This window comes from Amblyomma maculatum, chromosome 11 (genome assembly GCF_055883805.1).
Source record: "Amblyomma maculatum isolate TAMU_Amacu chromosome 11, ASM5588380v1, whole genome shotgun sequence".
Classification (NCBI taxonomy): Eukaryota; Metazoa; Arthropoda; class Arachnida; order Ixodida; family Ixodidae; genus Amblyomma; species Amblyomma maculatum.
In genome coordinates, this window is record NC_139354.1 from 159,055,533 (window position 1) to 159,077,944 (window position 22,412).

Consider the following 22,412-nt stretch of genomic DNA (forward strand, 5'->3'; position numbering starts at 1 on the left):
AAATGCCTGAAGGGCAGGATATGATATGTTTCGGAATATTAGGGCCATCTTTATTTTGCTACTTTACGTTCATGTTCCCGGATTCGTTCATTAACACATCGCCCGGTTCGTCCGATGTAGGAGCAACCGCAAGAGAGGGGAACTTCATACACAACCCCTTCGGCACATTTTATGAATTGTCGCCCATGTCTCGTCCCACAGCCTCTTTCCTTTTCTTTTTCCTTCCTTTTCGCTATCCGAGGGCAAAGGCTTCCGAGCTTCAGGGGAGCCGAAAAGACGAGTGGCACCTAATGCCTACTCGCAACTTTCTTCAAGTTGTGGGCTAACTTGTGCACATACGGCACGGCCACCGGTCTCACCTCTTTTCGAGGGACCTCCCTCCTTACTCCCTTTGCCTTCTTCAACTTCTGAAGGAGGCTCTCGGCGACCTGTGCCACGACCGAACCAAGGGAACCCGGCTGAAGCCAGCCTAGCTAATTGGTTTTCAAAACTCCGACCCATCTTGTGCACGCATGACTTCCTTAGTGCAGACTAGTTTTGAATGCGAGGAGTCAAATGGCAGAAGCCCCTTTTTTGCGCGTGGAACATAAGACCATAAAAGCGTTAATTGTTGGGCTAGTTGGTGATCAGTCTCAAAATTCATCTTGTTAGCGCAAAAGGACCGGGCACACAATACGATATATATATATATATATATATACATACACGTACACCACAGCCGCTACTCACAACTGATTTATAGAAATGTGCTCCAGTAGAGTCAGTTGTTGGGCTAGTTCGTCTGCGCTGTGTTCGTCCCTATAGTCTTCCTTCCTCTTTCCTTTGGCCGCATGCGTATTTTAAACTTCTATAAATCATTTAAGGACATAGTTTTCAGCGCAAAGGCACGCGGCCAAAGGAAAGAGGAAGGTTATGCGCATTTTAAACTTCTATAAATCATTTAAGGACATAGTTTTCAGCGCAAAGGCACGCGGCCAAAGGAAAGAGGAAGGAAGACTATAGGGACGAACACAGCGCAGACGAACTAGCCCAACAACTGACTCTACTGAAGTACATTAATTTCTATAAATTTAGTTGTGAGTAGCGCCTGTGGTTTACGTGTATTCCTTCTCTGTGTCCTGTCCTTTTGCGCTAACAAGATGAATTTTGAAACATAAGACCAACACACCTGATACTTACAGAACTCAACGTTTAGATCTAAAAACTGTAAAAGATTATTGTCAGGCAGTTCACAGGTAAAATCCAAGCGTTTTCCATGTTGTCTAAAAAGAGAAAAAACACATGTTTACATTATCAGCGAAGTTAATGATGCCGTCCTTAGTTAAAATAATCAAAAATCATCAACGTATCTAAACATTTTAAAAACTTGGTTAGCTGGTACAACATGCTTAAGCACTTGGTCCATTTGTGAAAGAAAAATGTTACATAAAACCGGAGCGACACAAGAACGTATGCAAATACCGGTATTCCGCAGAAAGAACCGCTGGTCAAAAGAAATAAAAGTAGATTGTAAGTAAAACTTTACAATAGTTATAAAATTATGAATGGAAATATTAGCGGAGTTCTGAAAGGAAACAGGATCATTTCTTTCAATGCAGTCCCGAACAGAAGTAAAAAGGGCATCATGGGGCACAGAACAAATAAATCAACAACATCCACTGAAAATGCACGCCGAATCTCATTCTCAGTTTCCAAAAATTCACTTATATCTTCTGATCGTTTTGTAAAAAACTGGTCACCTACATCTAGCTTAGTCAACTGCTTCAACAAGTACAGACTAATCTGCTTCTGCCACGACCCCTTTTCTGTCACAATTGCTCTGAAAGGTAAACCTAGCTTGTGCGTTTCAACCGAGAAGAACACTTTCAGGGTGTTATTTTTGGTTTTCTTAATCTCTTTGGCAAGGCTGGACAAGCCCAGGCGCTCGCACATAGATACTGCATGGTTTTTAACTTTAGTAGATTGAACAGGAATGGGTGAAAAATTCTTAATCGGTTCGGCTGTTTTTATCGAAAAATAATCGTCCGACGTAACGACGAAACCCCCCTCCTTAATGAAATAAAACAGCGCAAAGAACGGGACGAAAACACGAAGGAAAGACACGGGCGTTGGCTAACAACTGAAATTTTTATTCCGATGCAGGACACTTATATAAGGTACAAAGGGTGTAGCCAAGGCGATCCTGCACAATCACCGAAACAGTGTATTCACGTCCAAGAGTAAAAACGATAAAAAGGTGAAAGGCCGAAAAGACAAAAAGCGATAAAAACCATGGTGTAAGAGGCCGGGAGGGAAAGTAAAACCGGTAAAAACAGATATATACATAGACAAAAAAACAAGTAAAAGCGTTAAAATATACCGGTTTTACTGGTTTTACTTATCAGACCGACTGCAAATCTCTTACGACGGTACTTCGTCCCATACAAAGTCCTCCTCCGCATCCTGGCAGCACCTCGCGCGCCCAGAGACTGTATATTGTTCGCCGTAAGCACTATAGCGCACGCTAAAGGTCCTTTAATCGTTCAATGTCTTATTTTCTAATCTTTGTTTGGCCGCTATTCTTTGATTTGAGACATCTTTGTTTGAAGTAAGGAGTGATTCCGCGAACCTCTCAAAGCTTTATCTCTTGTTTTCAGCAGCCGCTAGCATGCAGCCTTAAAACTGGGATTGTAGCGCACTGACCGACCTTCCGCTTTTTGTTCATCCTCTGTACAACGAAAGGCTCCTTTATAACTTTCTTGGAAGGGCAAGCTCTGGAATGATTACAGGAAATCACAACCCGCACCTCTTTCCGTATTATTCGGGATTTTCCCAGTATCCCTTGGCTGGTTTATCGAGATGCTTCTAAGTCGACTTGAAATTGAGCGCTGCCAAATTCGACGGAATTCATACTATGGCGACCGACGCTTCTTGCTAACGCCGACGCCTGATTGTTTAGTTCTTTTGCGGCTCATTCCAATAGCGAATTCATTTCAAATAACGCCAGTTTCCTAAGCAAAGTAGAGTTCTGGGCTAGTTGGTTCTGTGACATAATTACTGGGAGGCTTAGCGCGGAACAGACAAGGACAAGAGAGGCACACAGGACGAGCGCTAACTTACAAGTTAGCGCTCGTCCTGTGTGCCTCTCTTGTCCTTGTATGTTCCGCGCTAAGCCTCCCAGTAATCATGTCAGTTTCTTAGTTTCCTTGTTTCGGCATCGCCACCAACACAAGAAATAAGGATGATGAAGATTATGGTGATAGAATAACGTTACGGGTTTGAGAGGAAAGACGTACTTTCACATTTCCTCTCTTAAGCAGACTTAAGCACAATCCTGTAATATTTAAATGCTTGAGGGGCAGCTGCTTGTCGTGACTCGTGACAAGACTTCAACAGCAGCGCGCGCAGTATAATTTATCCTTGTGCTGCAGATTCTCCGGCAGAGCCATTGTGCTGCTCACAAAGCGAGTTATTAATCCTGTCAAAACGACGAAAACCCAGTGGGCGAGGCAAGCGCAAACAACGCGTGCGACGCCTGTCCACAGCCCGGGAAGACGTCCACGACAGCGGCATTATACAACGGAGCTACACATTTGCTCCTTTGGGGCGAGGTGCGATACGACTTTGGCAGCGACGTTCATTTGCGAATGATAACAGCCCCATAGACCACTACCAGGTAAGTTGTAGCTAAAACATTTGCGATATTTCTTGAGGCGGAAAACTGCAGAGCGAACAAACACGAACTAGGAAAGAAAGTACGCTTCACAAGCGTTATATTCGCTGAGAAGCCAGCAAGCGTATAAGAAAGAATGGCAAGCGCGGGTAAGAGGACTGGAATATTATCTGGAACGGTTTGTTTCAGATATTTCAGAATTTAAATACCTCTGTGACCCTTTCGAAGTCCGAGATGCGTTATCTTGAACGGTTTGGATGACTGTGCACAATACTTGTTTCTGTGCTTGCCTTCCTTGCTTAGGTATTCCCTGATTTCTCAGTAAATAGAGTTATATGAAGTAAGCGCCTGTCCTGCGTGATGTCTTCCCCTGTATGAGACTCTAGTCCATATCAATACAAGAAAAGAAGCGGTGGAAATGCAGAGATCCCGCCCGTCGAGAATATGATACCAATCCTTTAAAATCTCAGTCATCTAAAGCTTTCACTCGCGCAGGGAATCTTTTTATTGATTCGCATGTAGAACGTCGGAGATAGCACCCATTCGAGAAACGTGATACTCTTCTCGCACGAATCGTTTCGAAGTCGAGAGGTTTGTCGATTACCAATGGATATCGAAATCGAGGGAAGTGCGCCGCTGCTACGGTGCACACTCAAACGCGGTCGGCATTCACACCAAGGTGGCGCAGCCCCATTATCGCCACCGATAACTTTGTAGGCGTGCGAGCAAAAACCACATAAGTGCCACTTGCAAAAATTTAACACCAGTGATTTATTTGATCGCTTATCAAATTGATTCCCTCTTTTTGCGAAGGCGGGCACCATTAAGAACTTGGTGTTGGTTGCTTGATCATCGCCGGCAGTAGTAGTATTGAATGGAAAGCAGAGATAAACACCAAAGCAGAAAACCACACGACGAGCACTCACAACTGGAAGTTTATTCAAAGACGGAACACAATATATGAAAAAAAGTGAACATCCTATCAAGAGGTGAACAGGCCGAACACACGTGTCAATACGTATGATGAAGGCGCGCACTCTCACTTTCATGCAGAAAAAGAATGGTTTACTAACCCCCATTTGTTTCGTCATGTGGCCTCCATTATCTCACATGGTAATTTGCCAGGAGCTTGTACAAGATATCACAACAGGGAATGAAGGATAAAAGTTTCGACGTCAAGGAACTGGTCAACGGGGTTAGATTTGTTAGTGTCTCGGTTATTGGCATGTTCCTTCAAACGTGTATGAATCCACTCTTCCCGATGTAAACTTTTCTGCATGTCATTGGAATTTTATATACTATACCCTCAGTGCAGGGCACATGCTTAACCCCACCTCTTTTCTTCTTTTTGATGCTCAGCCTTTCTTTGCAAAATAGCACCCATTTAAGCTTCTTAGCAGCAGAAAAAACAACCCCTATGCCACAAACTTTTAGCCACATTTTTAAGATTTCACATAAGCGAGAACGGCAAACTTTTTTTCCCTCGTCCCGTTTTTCCGCTCTAGGCACCAAAGCTGGAGTTTTAAGCTTTTTGGTTATCTTGTTACAGCCCAATAATAGAACATCATCCGAGTAACCAGATACCTTGAGTCTTCCGATTTCATCATCGAAGCTGCTGATTACCATATATTTACAAGATTTACATAAAGCAGACATCAGAGATGAGACTACGGTTCCTGTTTTTACTATGTTAGAGTGATACGATTTAAAACTTAGTAACAGTTCTTCTACCTTCGGCAGGTGGTCCCAGAAGATAAGGCCCGTCTCAACTTTAAAACGCAGATCCAAACATTGTAGCTTGCTACCATCCGTCACCTCAGTAGTGAACTGTAGACAAAGAGCATTACCTTTAATCAATTTATGTAGCTCAGTCTATTTATTTATCTATATATTCAGATACAAAGCAAAAACAAACAGAGCAATGGTGATGGTGACGTAGCACTTATAAACAACACACCCAGAGATACCATAGCACTATATCCTTTAAATTGAATATAATTGAATCGCGCTGAAAATTCATGTCATGCAAAACAGAGACAACAGCAGTAGGAAAAGAGATGACAGAGTGGTTTAATACATTTACCGAAAGTGTAATGATTCAAGGTAGGTTTGTAATGCTGACTGAGATAAAGATGAATCTGCTATCGTGGAGATTCTAGGTTAACTTTATGGGCATGATAAACGCGATGTGACGTATGAGGGGGCGGAAAAATATGCGACCGTGTGAAAGGAGCGCTACTATTGTTATGATCGGGGCGTGAGATCCCCGTAAGCGAGGAACCTCTCAATTCGGTTGCTGGGTAGAGACGGCGTTTAATGTGCCTTTGGGAGAGAGGGAAATGAAGAAACGCGAGCGCTTGTAAAGAAGGCATTGCTTCTCGTGTCTTGGTCGCGCACGTAGTTCCAAGGCAACGCACAGCTAGGGTTTCGTTGGCCCGCGCGTCGTCATCGGCGCGGATTGGGGGGACCCCTGCTGGTCTCTCGGAAGCGGCCGGCTTGCACGTGCAAGGAGGCATTATTGCCACTGGAGCGGCCGTGCGTCCATTTGTTAAGAGGCTGTGCTTCGGTTCAAGTACACAACTATGATAAAGTGTATGAAAATAAAATAAACGAGTGATTTTTCTGCGCACTGATTGGGGTGGCATGTTGAGTGTTTCCTTCAGAGATGAAACGCTTTGATATCAATAATAGGATGACCAGATGAATCGAGCAGCTTTATTTTGGACGGATTCAAGAATGTTAGTTTGGGTGATTTGATAAGGGGGCTAAATTATTGATGCATATTTCAGGGACGGACACACAGAGAAATTATAAGCTTCAAGACCGGTGTTCTTGTCGGCGAGATATAAGCGATGCTTCAGCAAACCAAGTTTCTTTTGTGTTTTAGACGTAATTTGCTCTACGTGGTCAGTCCACGTTAATGTAGAATTTAGGTGGACATCGAGGCATTTCATCGAAGAGACCGAGTCTATTAAACCAATATTTAAAGCCTAAATATTGGGAGAAGACTTTGAACCTCTGAATAATCTGTTCTGCATTAATTTGCATTTGCCATTTTTAGCACCATGCCGTTAGCTTGTACAGGTCAGATTGCAAAGTAATTACGTCGTTAGGGCTGCTTATAACAGTAGATTATACAATCATCGGCAAAAAGCCGAACTGTAGAAGTAATATTGTCAGCAATATAATTAATGTATATTAAGAATAAAAGCGGGCCTTTTACCGAACCTTGAGGGACACCAGACTTGACTGGTGCTGGACTGGAAATAGTACCGTTCAGTTTAACCGTCTGAAGACGATTGGTGAGCAATGCTTCAAGCCATCTTATTGTTTTGTTATCTAACTGCGGATTCCATATTTCAATAGGTACATGATCAAAAGCCTTTGAAAAATCGATAAAGATACCATCCACATAATGAATCAGATGCAATGAAGTGTGAATGTCTGTTACTTCGTAAATCTGTGTCTTACATGAAAGCTTCGGACGGAAACCATGCTGATTGTTTGTCAGAAAATTATTTTGATTCAGATGGGCCATAATATGGGTGTAAAGAATGTGCTCGAGCTGTTTACCACTGATTGAAGTTAGCCAAATGGCCGGTAGTTACTGAAAACTGTATTATCGCTAGACTTAGGTATTTTTAGAACATGCTGTTTAGAGAGCTGAAGTATAAGGAAAAGTAAGGGAAACTCGCCCAACAAGGTATCTTGGAAAGTATAACAGCTGAAAACTCACTTCAATCCAATTCTATTATATCCGTTCAGTAGCGTTGTTAGCTTTAAAGGTTTAGCGCTCACGCAATCGGGCCCTGGACTAGCCTTCAATGGTAGACGGTCTATAGGCACCGTGCAGAAACCCAGGGGGCAGCCCTCGCGGCGAACAGGCAGCGCCACGAGTGAGCGCCGGAACAGTTTCATATGGAGACGCGCGGCCGCTTGGGCAGGGCGCGCGCTTGAAAAAGGTGGCCTGTGCAGCGAAATGGCGGCTGTTTCAGCCAGTTAGAGTGATGTGCAAAAGCAAAAACAATGCGAGAGCCACATTACACAAGACGGAGAGACAGGGACGAGCCCTGGCCGCCCGCTGGGCGTTTATTTCTAGGCTGGAAACACGCGAAACGGAAGACTACAGGAGTAGCCCTCGCAGTAGAAAAGGCCGAGCAAAAAACGAAGGGGGTTAAGAGGGGGGGGGGGGGGGGGGGGCGTAAAAAACACGGTAATAAATGTAGACAAATGCAAAACACATTTGTGGCGAACGCCCCTCCTCCCAAGTGTGGTACCGCTTCACAAAAGCTAGCTCGAACGCCCCAAGCTTGGGTGGCTGAAAAAAAAAAAAAAAAAAAGAAAAAGCCGCGGGGAATCGAGCGGCCGAGAAGGGAAGCTGGAGTCGAAGAAGAGAAAAAAAGCCTGGAAACTTGAAAACATGATTAACGGAGCCTGAAAATGCCGCAGGCACTTAAATTACGCAGACGGCTTTTGAAGAGCTTTAACTGTTTTCTGGTGAGGCAGTTGCCACTTTGCTCGGCGATAAAGGAAAGGATGGCAGATGGCACGCGGTCGCTGATATAGCGATACAGATTTGAGAATGGAAACTCCGTTACAGCACGGCACAAGCGATTTACAGCTTCTAATACACATGTATGTCTTCCCCTCTGTCACATGTCAGAATTGTAGCATTCCTAATTTTCTTTTTCGTTGAAAGAACGTCCTGCCTCAAATGTCGACTTGAATGCTAGTTTTCTTTAGTTTTTATTTTTTAGCGATACTTATTGCCTCTTCAATGGTACTTTCAAGTCCTCTGCCACAAAATTAAGTTTTGACAGGGGAAGGTAACAGGTGGCAGCCAGCCGCTGCTCGGAGTAGGGGGGCGTGCTATGAATGCAAAGATCTGTTCAGAGCGTCCACAAACAAATTAAGAAATGTCAATTTTTTAACTTATTTTTTTACTATCGTCTAGATTGAGCAGTACGGCATGATAAACATTTCATCATTCGAGGTTCAAAATCTGAGTAGAGATCGAAATGTCAATAACACAACTGAATGAATAAAGCTTATGCAATGGCAGACAGGGGCTTTATGAAACACATCTACAGAGGAGGGCGAAGCGGACAGCGAAGGATGGCGAGGACAAAAAAAGAAACGTCAGGCTGGGGCACGGACAAAGCAAACCGTCCAAGAGGAGAAGCAAAGTAGTTACATAAGCGTGGAAGGAAAGGGTGTGGAAAGAAAAAAAGGAACGAGCTGGGAGGGAGGAAAAAATAATGAAAGCAAGCAAGCAACAAAAAAAAAAAACGTTTTCAAGCTAAATTCGCGAAACTAAGCGCAAGACATAGTAAATGCGCGATTAAAACGCTAACGATAAAATTTAGCTAAAGTTAGTGGGTAACATTTTTGCATTTTGCAGTCAGGAGAGCACTGTCTCACCATTTAGCGCTACCAGGGCAGCCTACGACACTATCAGGGCTAAGATCCAATATTATTTACAACTTCACACAGACAAAAAAGCATCTCTTGCGATATAGCTAAGCGTGGCGGCCAACTACCATGGCGCCTTCTCCCACGAGTAAACAACGGCTCTAAGTAATCGCTTTTTTTTGGTCGACACAAAACAAGGGCCTATATGGGGCTTTATGGCACATAAGCTAGTGTGGCCATCATGCACCAAACATAAGGTTAGATGTTCTCTTCATATTCGTAAAGCAAACAAAATAAATAAATATTCACGAGAATATCTTCGATAACTTTGCTGACCTACAGTCCAGTAGCTGCACATACCGGGAGCCCTTGTGGAGGCATATGGAAGCGCTTGATATAAACACATGTACTTTACTCAAGACGTCGACTGCGGTATACTTTGAAAGAGATGAATATGTTATGAATAATTATGAGTACGTGTGTTCATATTCTGTATATGATACTTATTATGTAACGATCCCTGTGTGTCTAAAACAAAGCTCCAGGATTCAGAGACAACTTGCCGATAAGAGGCTTCAGTATTGTTGTACAACGCTGAAAATTTCTTGGGCACACGGGTATTCAGCGAGCACATTGATGCGATATTTTATTAACCAAAAGAAGATATGTGGTCAACCATTATTTCTGCATGAGATCAACAGAAAATATAGTCAATTATAAATGATGCTGAGAATGGTCAACTCTACCATGCTGGCCGCTTTTCCGTTTATTTCCAACTCTACCTCAATATTCTCCCCACACCAGCAATACTTGGCCCCACGACAAAAATGACGTCTTGAGGCTGCTCAGAAGAACACAAGTACAAGCTCAAAATTTTTTAATGAGAAAGAACTGGAAACAAGTTTTTTCAGAGGGCATCATAATTACACCTTCTTCGTCATCATCATCATCATCGGCCTGACTATACCCACTACAGGGCTAAGGCCTCTCCCATATTTTTCCAATTTACCCGGTTCTGTGCTAGCTGCATCCACTTGACCCCTGCGAACTTCTTAACCTCATCCGCCCACCTAACTTTCTGCCGCCCCCTGCTACACTTTCCTTTCCTTGCAATCCAGTTTGTTACCCTAAGCGACCATCTGTCATCCTCTCTTCGCACTACATGTCCTGCCCATGCCCATTTCTTCTTAGTTTCCTCTAGAATGTCAGTAACTTCAGTTATTTCTCTGACCCACTCGGCACGCTTCCTATCTCTTAATGTTACCCCTACCATTTTTTGTTCCATAGCCCTCTGAGTTGTCCTCAACTTAAGTTGAACCCACTTGGTTAGCCTCCAAGTTTCAGCCACATCGGTGAGGACAGGTAAGATGCAACTGTTCTATACTTTCCTCTTGAGCGATATCGGTAAGCTGCTAGTCAGTCATAATCTGCGAGTGCTTACCAAATTCGCTCCATCCCAATCTTATTCTTCTTGTTATTTCCTTTTCATGGTCCGGATCTGCGGTTACTACCTGTTCTAAGTAGACATATTCGCCTACTACTTCCAGTGCTTCGCCATCTAACCTACACTGCTGTTCCTTCCCGAGGCTGTTGAACATTACCTTCTGTATATTGATTTTCAAGCCTACCTTTCTCCTTTTCCTGTCTAGGTCATCAATCATTATTTGCAGTTAATCCCCCGAGTTGCTTACCAAGGCAATGTCATCAGCAAATCGTAGGTTACTGAGGTATTCTCCATCTACCCTTATCCCTAAGTGCTCCCATTCCAAGTCTCTGAATACTTCCTCTAAGCAAGCTGTGAATAGTACTTGGGAGATCGCGTCTCCTTGCCTAACACCTTTCTTTATGGGAATTTTGTTGCTTTCTTTATGCAGAACTATGGTTGCTGTGCAGCCACTATATATATCTTCCAGCACTTTCACGTACGGCTCGTCTACCCCCTGATTTCGCAATGCCTGCATCACCGCCGAGGTTTCAACTGAGTCAAATGCTTTTTCGTAATCAATGAATGCTATGTTTAAGGGCTGGTTATATTCCGAGCATTTTTCTATCACCTGGTTGATGGTGCATCATGCTTCTTACCCCTGCAAAATGAAGGGCTTAAAGTAACAATAAAAAATTTAGTAGCGTGCGCTGAGGAAGTCTACTTACCTATGTCCCTAGTAAGTCCCCAGACACCCCAGAGAAATCCCAGGGTGGTATTATTTAGAACTTCCTGAAGACGCCACTTTGTTTGACTTGGTATGTTTACAGAATATGTTTGGGACTTGCTGGATTTCTCTAGAATAACCCAATCTGCCAGGGACGCCTGTGTGTTTGCTAGGTATGTGCAGCGCCCAGATTCCAAAGGTTCGTGCAGCCACCTTCATATCGTGCAAACACAGGCACGCACATTTAGCAGCAACCGCTTTTCTGAGCACTGACGCCGCTTCTCGGAATGTTTTTCACCTCCTATTGAAAAACGCATATATGATCCTCGCAGCCGAGAAAAACCTTGCTTGAGCATGACTGGTTGCCGTAGCAACCGTGATGCCAGTCGCTGCCGAGCACTGAAACATCGAATGAGATGATGGCATGAAATGCATATTCTAATAAATTCTGCCTCTCTCTCAGGGCCTTTTCCCCTTTTCTGCTAAGCCGCTTCATTGGCTCCTGCGGCAGCACAACGGACCTTCATGCGGCGCCAAATTCTTCTCTAATCAAAACTGTCACTCAGCCATTCTTTGGGCGGCTTTCAAGGGGAGTTATATCGTTTCGTAGCATCTATATTATCCACCTGCTACTCAAGTTATAGGGTAATTTGCGATACAGATTTTAATCACCGATGTGTGACTTGCGAATTGTATGCAGTGCAATAAACAGGTTTATAATTTTACAAATTGTCACAGTCTGTGAGGTCTGAACCACTTGCAAAACCATGCCAAAAGGTGGTTTCGCAAATCTTAATTGATTCAGCCGACCCTGCTTACTTTCGTCTCCCGCCCGCTCCGATGCATGGCAACGTTGGCAGTCTCGGTAGCTGGAGGACGATGAGCTGCACCTTAAAACATATCTGCAACGATCTCCAACCTCTACTTATCTCAATTAAATTATAACTAATTTTTCACATAGTCTGGTTCAATGCAATTTTACATTGATTCACACTCCTTCCAGATTGCATGAGCATTGCTAAAAAGGTGCATCGCTTCTCATTCGTAATGCCTAGTCGTCGGGTTTTAATGATAGGAATCAATTAAGGTTCTTCACTTTTTGTGACACCAGTTTTTGTCTAGTTTAACTTACTGAATGACTATCTACACCAAAGCGCGGTAAACTTGACATCAAGCATTCAAGCAGAAAGTAGAACATATACACGCCTTGGAATAATTGCTGTAAAGAGTGGAACTCTGCTGTTCTTGTGTACATTGGCTCTATTTAGTTCGTTCTTTGTGAGACAGCTGCAGCGCTATATTTACAATGCAGTGACCTCGACATAATGTGCCTCCTTCATTATCGCAGTTTAATGCCTACATGTCTTTTGATGAGTAAATTAACACTATATAATACAAAATCTCAGTATTTTGGCTAGCTCTTAAAACGACGTAATCGCAGCAATACCTCAATGCGTAGTAATACACAATATACACAACCAGATCGTACCTTACAGTTAAAAGTGCAATGCCATTACACAAAAATAAGTGCATTACCAGTAATTCACCATTTTTGCAACGCCGTATTGAAGGCTCGCACCAACCCTGCCCAATAAATGCTCGCATATTCGGCTTTATTCAGCTGGAGAATATGTTGCACGTTATTCATTCACCTGTGACTCACCTTTTTGTTGCTAATCCGAGTGCGCACGTCAAGGTTTTTTGTTTACTTAATTTGAATGCAACCAGATAATTAGAGCCTACCTTATGTACTCTTCACAGGAGGAGCGTCATCATGATCAGCTCGGTGGAGATCCCCTTCGTCATCCCCAAGTGGGGTGCCTTTCTGCTGGCGCAGGTGCTCGCCATGCTACAGCTTAGCCAGCCTCCCGACATGAGCGTCTACCACACGGAGAAACTGCGCGACGAGTACGACTACGTTATCGGTAAGAGTAATTTTAGTCCTCACCAAAGCACATGCTACTACTTTTCTCGTCTCTGAAAAGCGGCGCATCAATTACTGCCTCATTGGTCCGTCACCACAGTGGGTCGGCATAGTGTGTGTGGGCAGATGCTAGAGCGTTTCAGCAGCCGTACATTACAATCGTAGAGCGCTGCCGTAGCTACCGTCGCCTTATATGAAATATGTCTTGCCGTAATGGCAGAAACGTTTTAGCATGCGTTTTAGCTTTACGCTTGCCGTATCCGTACGTGAGTTTCGACGATGATAGTGGCCATAGCGATAAGTGTTTCCTTTGGCTAAAGTACTTTTTAAAATTGTCATATAAATAAGAAATTTCAAAACAATTTCATAGAATTTGTCATGAAGAAATCTTTTTTTGTGTTATCAGCTATGTCAATCTGCTTTGTGCTGTTTCTCAGGTTTCTGTTTTTCAACTTGTGAGATTCGCTCGCGAGTGACATTTTTTGTGAGTCTACGATCACTAAGAGCATCTGTGCTGTAAACAGCTACGATGGCCGCATATAGAGTGGTGACGAGCTTCTCTATTCGGCATGTTGTCCGGTAGAGATTGATGTGATGTTCTATATGCTCTCTCAGCCAGTACCACGTCGTACCTTGTGCGAGCGTGGCCTGATCGAAATGGAATGCATAGATCCAAACAAATGTATGAAGATGTTCAGGGTCATTAAGATCACCGCAGTCCTTCATGTAAGGGGGACTATGTGAAACTACTGGCGTCGCTACTGTCCCCGAGGAATTCGTCATCCAGCAGCGAGTCAGAGTACCTGCTGATGAGGCGCTCGGAAAGGCACTTCGTCCCCTGCTGTACCCGAATCGCCAGCGCGACTTGGAGTTCCTATTTAACAGGCACAGGTCAGTCATATCGCCGCAAACCATTCGAATCTTTATTTGTTCTTTTTTCGACAGTCGCTGGCATGCGGCCTTATCACTCTGATTCTGGCACGCTAATCAATTCTGTAATCTTCCTTCGTTCATACTCGTTATTACGAGACGAAACTTTATCAGTTTCTTTGTCCCGCAAGATGCGCCGAGATTTGTCTCGAAGATACCGGCCGCTTGCATATGCTTGTGCAATGTTCCAGGTCGTGGTAGTCACCATTTCCGGCTCTCGCTAGCTGTTTTCTCGCCGCATTTACATTGAGCGCTGATGAATATGGAACGGGCATTCTTAGTTCTACGACCAATGAGCACGTTTGTTGTTATCGCCGCTGCCGAATATTTTGGTTCTTTTGCGGACGCAAGTAAGCCCAAAAATAAGTTTCATTCAAGTGCAATGCCATTGTCTTAATTGTGGCTAATGGGCTTGTCATCGTATACGTGACATCTGATCGGTGTGCTGTTATTTGAAATCCGGCCTGCCCATTCAAGCGAAGACCTCAGAATTGTTTCTGTACCCCTGCGGGACCAACCTACAGACCACCGAACCAGGGGACGACTTCAAGGGCTCTAACTCGATCACGGTCTGCTGCCGGACTACGTTCGAACCCTCAATAAAGTCCCGAAATTGACAATGGCCCAGTCTACAGTACCGGTCCTTTTCGTCCATCCCCGTGAGCCTCCCTGCTTCCAAGGAGGACCGGATGAGGATGCGGAAGACTGGCTCGACCTATTTGAACGCGTGTCAACGTACAGCGCTTGCAATGAGGAAATGAGGGTAAGGCAAGGATACTTTGCTCTTCAAGATTCTGCCCGAATTTGATTAAAAAATCGTGAGACTTTGCTGAAGGATTGGGAGACAATTAAAAGGGAATTTTTGAATGCTTTTGCAAATGTCGTCCGAAAAGAAAGAGCCCAGGCCCCCCTTTAACCCCGAATTAAATTCCCGATTTGCGAACCTCCAGGAAATGCGATGCCTGGAGAACATCTAACAATCGACCCCTCTGAGGCTAGCACATCTTCCGTGATTGTACATATATGTATTGGCCTGCGAGGTTTCGCCATCGACTCCCCACGACCTCTTACTGGCGAGCGACCAGAACGAATCGAAGACTTCCTCAGAAGGGGAAAGCACGTGTCTCCAAGACGTTTGTTACGCTCCCCATCACCGTAAAATGCCCGATTTGCATAGCCTTGCCGCGGTTACGTGCAAGGAAGGTCCCTTAGCCCCCGTATGGGAAATGAAAGGCAGCAATAGTTTGAGGTGGCGTTTATCAGCGGCGAAAAACCGAAGATCCTCCGACGACGAGAGACAACGGTACTGTTTTTACCACACTGCACCTTGTAAAGAATACCTCGACGAACACGCGCCCAGTCTGTAAAGTGACACAGCCGCAAAGTACGACAAAATCGACGACGACATGACAGACGTGCAAGCCGACCTCAACGCTTAACGCCCAGGGAAGTGAAAACGGTGTGTTCCGGCCATTACCTAAATAAACGATGGAGCAGAGATCGGACACCAAGGCCCCTGGCAATGCGATGACGCGAACAAGTGACTTTGAAGTTGCTGTCAATGGTCGTGCAGTCATTGCCCTAGTAGTCATTAGTGGACCGTTTGCCTTTAAGCCCAGGACAGTAACGACAACTTGGGATGCCCCGCTAACTCGCACCGCTGGTAATAACCTCATTACTCCGTGGGGACGATGCACTGCAATAACCGTAAATGCGTGTACTTACCCCCACGAGCTTCGTGGTTCTACAGCGGTGTTTTCGTGATTCCAGGCGTGGGTTTTTCTGAACGAGCGTCGGGCGAAGATAGAACCTCGCTCAAAACTCATCAAGCTCTCGAAGGACAACGCCATACCTTCCACAACGACATCGATGCATCACATCGCTCTCAAGTCCTCGATGGAGACTTAACCGTGCCGCCCCAATCAAGCGCCGTCGCCTGCGGGGGCAACGCCCAAATCGAAACCGCCAATGGTGTCGTCAAAGGAAGCACTCAGTTTTTTATTTTTTTATTTATTGATACCGCGATCTTTTACAAGACCTTCGCAGGGTGGACACGCAATATGGAAGTACATCAATGCTGGAAACAACACAACTGTCTTAAATAAGAACAACACAATTGCAAAAGTGCAAACGAAACACAGGAATGTAGCGGTACAACAATATAAAAAAGTTAAAGGCGGTTTTCAAACCTTTTTAGTGAAGTTTACGTTACTGCATCATTAGTTATAGCTATTCCACTCTGTAATGGTTCTGTGAAAAAAGGAGTACTAATAGGTGTTAACTCGTGCGTGTAATGGTGTTACTGTAAAATCATGCAGTCGTCTTGTGTTGTACCACGAGGAGAACTATAAAATGTTGGATGTGTCAATATTGTACTGGCCTTTAACTGAAAAAACAATTTTAGGCGACAGATGCGGTTTCTGTGAGAGGCTGGAAAAAAACGACTTTGATTAAGAAGAGCAGTGATAGATGTGCGGTTATATGATATTTAAATAAACTGTACTGCTTTCTTTTGGACTCTGTCTAATTTGGCAATGTTAGATTTAGTGAAAGGATCCCTTATTATGACGGCATATCCTAGCATAGGGCGAATAATAGTGCTATATGAAAGTGAACGTACACTCGGGGGGCTGAGCTTGAGAGCACGTCGGAGGAAAAATAGTTTGCGTATGGCATTTGCTGCAACGTTGTCAACATGCTCTGTCCAGGAGAGGTTACTGCAGATCCGCAGGCCAAGGTACTTGTATGTATACACTTCAGAGAGAACATTGTTTTTAGCTGTATAGTTAGACAAGAGAGGCTTCTTTTTCTGAGTTATACGCATGAAGGCTGTTTTATCGTAATTAACGCACATTTGTCATTGGTCACACCATGTTATTACGTTAGTGAAATCGTTATTTAACCGGAGTAGGTCCTCAGCAGTAGCAATCTTTTCATATAACACATAATCATCAGCATACAGTCTAACAGAAACTAAGATGTTATCGATAATATCATTAATAAAGATCAAGAAGAGCAGTAGCCCAAGAACTGATCCTTGGGGAACGCCGGAATCAACAGGAACTGCAGAGGAAGATGAATTATTTACTACTACAAACTGACAACGGTTTCTTAAGTAGGCTGCTATTCAAGGCGGTAATTTGTCATTTGTAGTACATTGCCTAATTTGTGAAGAAGCTTGTTATACGAAACTTCATCAAATGCTTTTTTAAAGTCCATAAATATAGCGTCAATCTGCTTCCCTTCATTTATTGCCTCCGCAAAATCATATATAGTTTATACTAGCTGAGTGGCAGTGGAAAATCCTCGTCTAAAGCCATGCTGTTAGAAACTCATTTTGTTCAAGAAAATCTGCTATATGTTCATGAATGATGTATTCTAAAACCTGCCATGCTGCAGGTGTTAACGATATCGGACAGTAATTGTTAATAGATGTTTTGCCTTCAGTTTTATAAATTGGTTAAATTCTTGCCGTTCTCCAGTCATCCGGTAATGAGCCTTCATTTAATGATTTGTTAAATAAGATGCATAAATACGTGGCACACCATTCTGCATAACGCTTCAGGAATGCATTGGGAATGTCATCTGGTCCGGGAGATATCTACATCAAGATTCAATAATAAATTGAGAACAGCTGCCTCGGAAATCACATCAGGAATAGAAGGTAAATTCACTGAATAGCAAGGAAGAAAGCAGTCATCCTGCGTAAACACCGATTTGAAGTAATCAGTGAAAGCCGTGGACACCAAAGCATCATCACGCTCACACATACCATTTACTTTAAAAGCATCATGAGATCGTGAAACTAAGTTATCTGCGTCCAGAATTTCTCAGGGGATGTTTTAATGAAAGTAGGTAGCTGAGTAGAAGAGTACCTTTCCTTGTCATGGGTAATCAGCTGTTTTAGTTTTTCTGTTTGTTCATCAATGATTGTTTGGGAACAGTTTCCTGCTCTTAACCTTTTTTTTCATTCTTTTTTAGTTTTCGTTGTGAGTGTAATGTCTCGTGTAATCCACGGGTTACATATTGGAGACCTTTTGGTAATTTTTGGAACGAAGCGTTCAATACTCTGAAAGGCGGTACTTTTGAAAAATAGCCAAAAGTCATTCACATTTCCATTAAAATTTATAAAGCGGTCATAATGAAAGTCAACCATATTGTGAGCCTTCCGAGGGTCTTCTTTCACGTGTACATACCATCGTCATTTTTATCATCCCGCGGCACCACCGGTGGCACGCGCCTCGGTTGTCCATCGGAATAAACGCCAGACACGGCATCCCTTGCCTTGCCATCTCGATCTTGCCGTCTCGACCTGGCCTTCTTCCGCAAGTGGTGGAGCTGGGACTTGACCCCTTTGGTGTTTTGTGCCCTGCCTCTCGCTGGAGCTACGTTCCGGTCGCTGTTTACCACCTGCCACCATCGTAGTGTCTACCGAGAGTACCCACGAACCGGCAGGACCGTCTACCTCGGCTGCACCACCCCTTCCGACTGCGCCCACACGAAAACACGACCCGCCGCTGTTCGCTGGTCGTCGCGATGAAGACGTCGAGTACTGGCTGGATACCTATGAACGCTGCAGTGCCTACAACCGGTGGGAAGATGCTCTGAAATTTCTTAATGTTTCTTTATACCTCATTGAGGTCGCCAGAACCTGGTTTATTAACCTCGAATCCCACACCACTAACTGGACCACATTCAAGCAGCAGTTCCGCCAATTCTACGCGGACCCAGCAGTTCGAACCGAGATCGCAAAGATCAAGCTCGCTTCCCGCCTTCAAGGTCCCGATGAGTCATATGCCTCTTATATAGAGGCCATACTTGCACATTGCTGGCGTATTAGTCTCACCATGTCGGAAGCTGAACGCTTACACCACGTCATGAAAGGAATTAATTTTGTGGCTTATAACACCCTAATTGCCCAAAATCCTTCAACTGTTGATGCAATTATTACAACCTGCCAACGCCTCGACCAGCTCCAGTCCTCCCGATTGCAGCCCAGCATCGCTACCGGCCCAACCTCTGCTGACCTCGATCTGCGGGCACTGATTCGAGCCATCATCCGCAAGGATCTCCAAGTCCTCAAATTTTCTGTCGGCACGGGTGCGATAATTCTTCCGTAACTTCTAATGACTCTGGTCTCCGCAGCATCATTAAAGAAGAGCTTGCAACAATCACCCAACCTATGGCATCCGGCCCTCCTGCACCCCGCCCAGAACCACTCTCCCTGTCCGCCATTCGGAAAACTAAGTGATGTAGTTGCCGGAGGTCGAACTGCACTCTGCCAACTTACTAAAAGTCCTCCTCATCGCCCGTACAATGATATCTGTTTCGCTGAAGGGTTATTGGTCGAAACTTTGGTTGATACAGGGGCTGCAATTTCTGTTATTGACGCTGATTTGTGCTACCGCTTACGAAAAGCGACGACACCATATGATGAACCTGAACTGCGTGGAGCCAATTACGTTGCTCTGCGCCCTTCAGCAAAGTGCGCTGTGCGAATTGTTACCGACGGCATCCGCCACCGTGTGAAGTTTGCTGTGCTTTTTGCGCATCCGATGATTTTTGGATGCGATTTTTTATGAACTGCTTCAGCGTTAATTTCCTGTGGCGACCGTGTTGTCGCGTTCGGTCCCTGGCCGGACGCCGAGCGCGGCCGGGCAGCGGGCAAGAAGGAACTGAGAATTGCCCCGATCCCGGCACGATAACAACAACCTTTTATTTCACGCGAACAGCATCTTATATAGCAAGCACACATGTGACCAGTGACGTCACGGACAGACAATGTTTCAGACGCGGCACAGGCGCTATCAGCACATCTCCCCTTTTCTCTGAAAAGATACATTGGCATTTGCAACAAACTTAGCACTGCCACCAACAAAGGATGAACACTTTTTAATGGATGCAACCAATGCTCAAAACAAAATAACAGTCAGTCATTGAACCCATATCGGTCTGGCGGTCGGACATGACGGCCAAATCGTGTTCTATATCCAGGAGGGCTAGTTTGTGGCAAGGGGGTATCGGATGGATCGGCAGGTGCCTTCGGTTTAGATGGATTAGTTTCCTGTTCCATTTCTACCCGACTATCATATGCCTGCGGAAACTCATAGCTACCTCCTCCTTCCTCGCAGTCATTCTGCTGGGAAACAAAGCGCACCAGGAATTTCCTGTTTCTTTCTAGAACTACACCCGTAGAAGTTCTAACTACATACGACCTCGGACGTTGTGCAGGACGTAGGACTCGCGCTTTCACTTTGCAGTCTGTCACCCATACTTCCGCTCCTGGTTTGAGGGCTGGCAGCGGAAGAGCCCTATGACGACTATTGAAGTACCTACGCTGCCGCTGTCGGATGGTTACATCGCGATCTCTGAACTTTTTCAGGCTCACCTTCTGGGGCAGAAGGCTCTTGGGAGGGACAGGGACTGTTGTGCGTAGCCTCCTGCCCATCAGAAGCTCTGCAGGGCTTTTTCCCAGTGGCCCTGGGGTGTCCCTGTACGCTAGCAGCGAAAGATAGGGGTCCTTAGCTTTTATAATCAGCCGTTTAATTGTTTGGACCATCCTTTCTACTTCCCCATTTGCCTGAGGGTATCTGGGGCTCGTCGTCACAGTGCGGAAGCCATAGTCGCGAGCAAAAGACTGGAATTCCTGAGATACAAATTGTGTTCCATTATCCGAGATGACAACCTCTGGTATGCCATGTCTTGCAAAGAAACTTTTGAGGTGCATAATGACAGTGACACTTTTTGTCGAAGATAGCAAGGCTACCTCTGGGTATCTAGAAAAATAATCTACTACCACCAAATACCATTTTCCCTCAATATGGCAGAGATCAACACCTAGCTTTTGCCAAGGACGCTGTGGAGTGGTTGTCGGAATCATTGGTTCCGACTTTTGTTGCCTGTGTTCCGCGCACACTGGGCAATCAGTTACCAACGCTCTCAGCTGGCAACTCAATCCAGGCCACCATACGGACTCTATGGCTCGAGCTCTGCATTTCTCGATTCCTTGGTGACTCTCGTGCAAGCGCCTCCAGACCTCTGCGCGTAATTTTTGTGGAATCACTAGCCGCACACCTTTGAGTAGCACGCCTTCAGCGACTGTCAGCGTTGCTCTTTCCTGCCAGTATGGACGCAACACCATCGACAGCGATGAGAACTTGGGCCAGCCTTCCAGGCTGAATTTTGTGAGAGCTTGACAAACTTCATCGGCTGCTTGTTCAGCCTTGACTCGTTCAAAAAGGCTAGCCTCGACGGCATTTGTCAAACAGCCCGAAACGAATTTCGCGACTTCGCCAACACTCAGCGCATGAGCATCAATTTGGTTTCCCTGAATCGGGGCTCTAGACAATACATCTGCAGTAACGAGGCTCTTACCCGGGACATGCACAACCGTAAAGCTGAACCGCATAAGTCTCATGCGAAAGCGCTGAATACGAGGAGGCAAAACATCTAAAGGTGATTTTCCCAACAACGTTACAAGTGGTTTGTGGTTGGTTTCAAACACAATTTCAAGACCTTTGATGTACCCTTCGAATCGTTCTGCCGCCCAAGTCATTGCCAACGCTTCCTTCTCAATCTGAGAGTATTTGGTTTCGGCAGGCGTCAGCGAGCGTGACGCAAATGCAACAGGTCTTTTTTCATTGTTTGGTTGAACTTGTATCAATACGGCCCCCAAACCGAATGATGACGCGTCAGCGGAAAGAATCGTAGGGTACTTTACATCATAGTTAGCCATGACGCGCTTCGAAGAGATAACGTCTTTGACGTACGACAGCGCTTGCTCTTGGGCTGGTCCCCACGTCCATTCGGAACCCTTCAAAAGCAAGTGACGTAAAGGCGCCGTTTTCGAAGCCAAATCTGGTATGAATCTTGCCAGATGATTAGCCATACCGAGCAGCCGTCGAACGTCAGACACGTTAGCTGGCGTCGCCAGTTCTTTGATAGCACGAACTTTTTCAGGATCCGGCTTGATGCCATCTTTACTAAGCACACAGCCAATAAATTTTATCTCAGTTACCCCAAAGGCACACTTTTCTTTGTTTAGCGTAACACCGGCACTGGCGAGACGATCTAAAGTTAGACGCAGGCGTTCGTCATGTTGAGCCTTGTCGTTACCAAAAATGAGCACATCATCCATCAGGTTTATCACGCCTGGGATTCCTTCAAGTATCTGCGACATTTTCCTCTGAAAGATCTCGGGTGCCGACGTTATTCCAAACGGCAGTCTTTGAAAACAGTATCGCCCAACTGGCGTTATGAACGTAGTTAACAACTGGCATTCGGGCGACAACTTAATCTGAAAGAAGCCAGAGTTGGCGTCCAACTTCGAAAACACAGACGCACC

The 22,412-nt window shown here is 44.9% G+C and overlaps 1 protein-coding gene across 1 annotated transcript in view; it reads left to right on the forward strand.

The window, feature by feature from the left end:
• Positions 1 to 12,984: 12,984 nt before the first annotated feature.
• Positions 12,985 to 22,412, forward strand: part of LOC146175270 (uncharacterized) — a 303,458-nt gene continuing 294,030 nt past the window's right edge. The window contains exon 1 of the mRNA XM_084584704.1: positions 12,985 to 13,139. Coding sequence (XP_084440830.1) covers positions 12,989 to 13,139 — 151 coding nt within the window. The 5' untranslated portion in view covers positions 12,985 to 12,988. The remainder of the gene's footprint in view (positions 13,140 to 22,412) is intronic.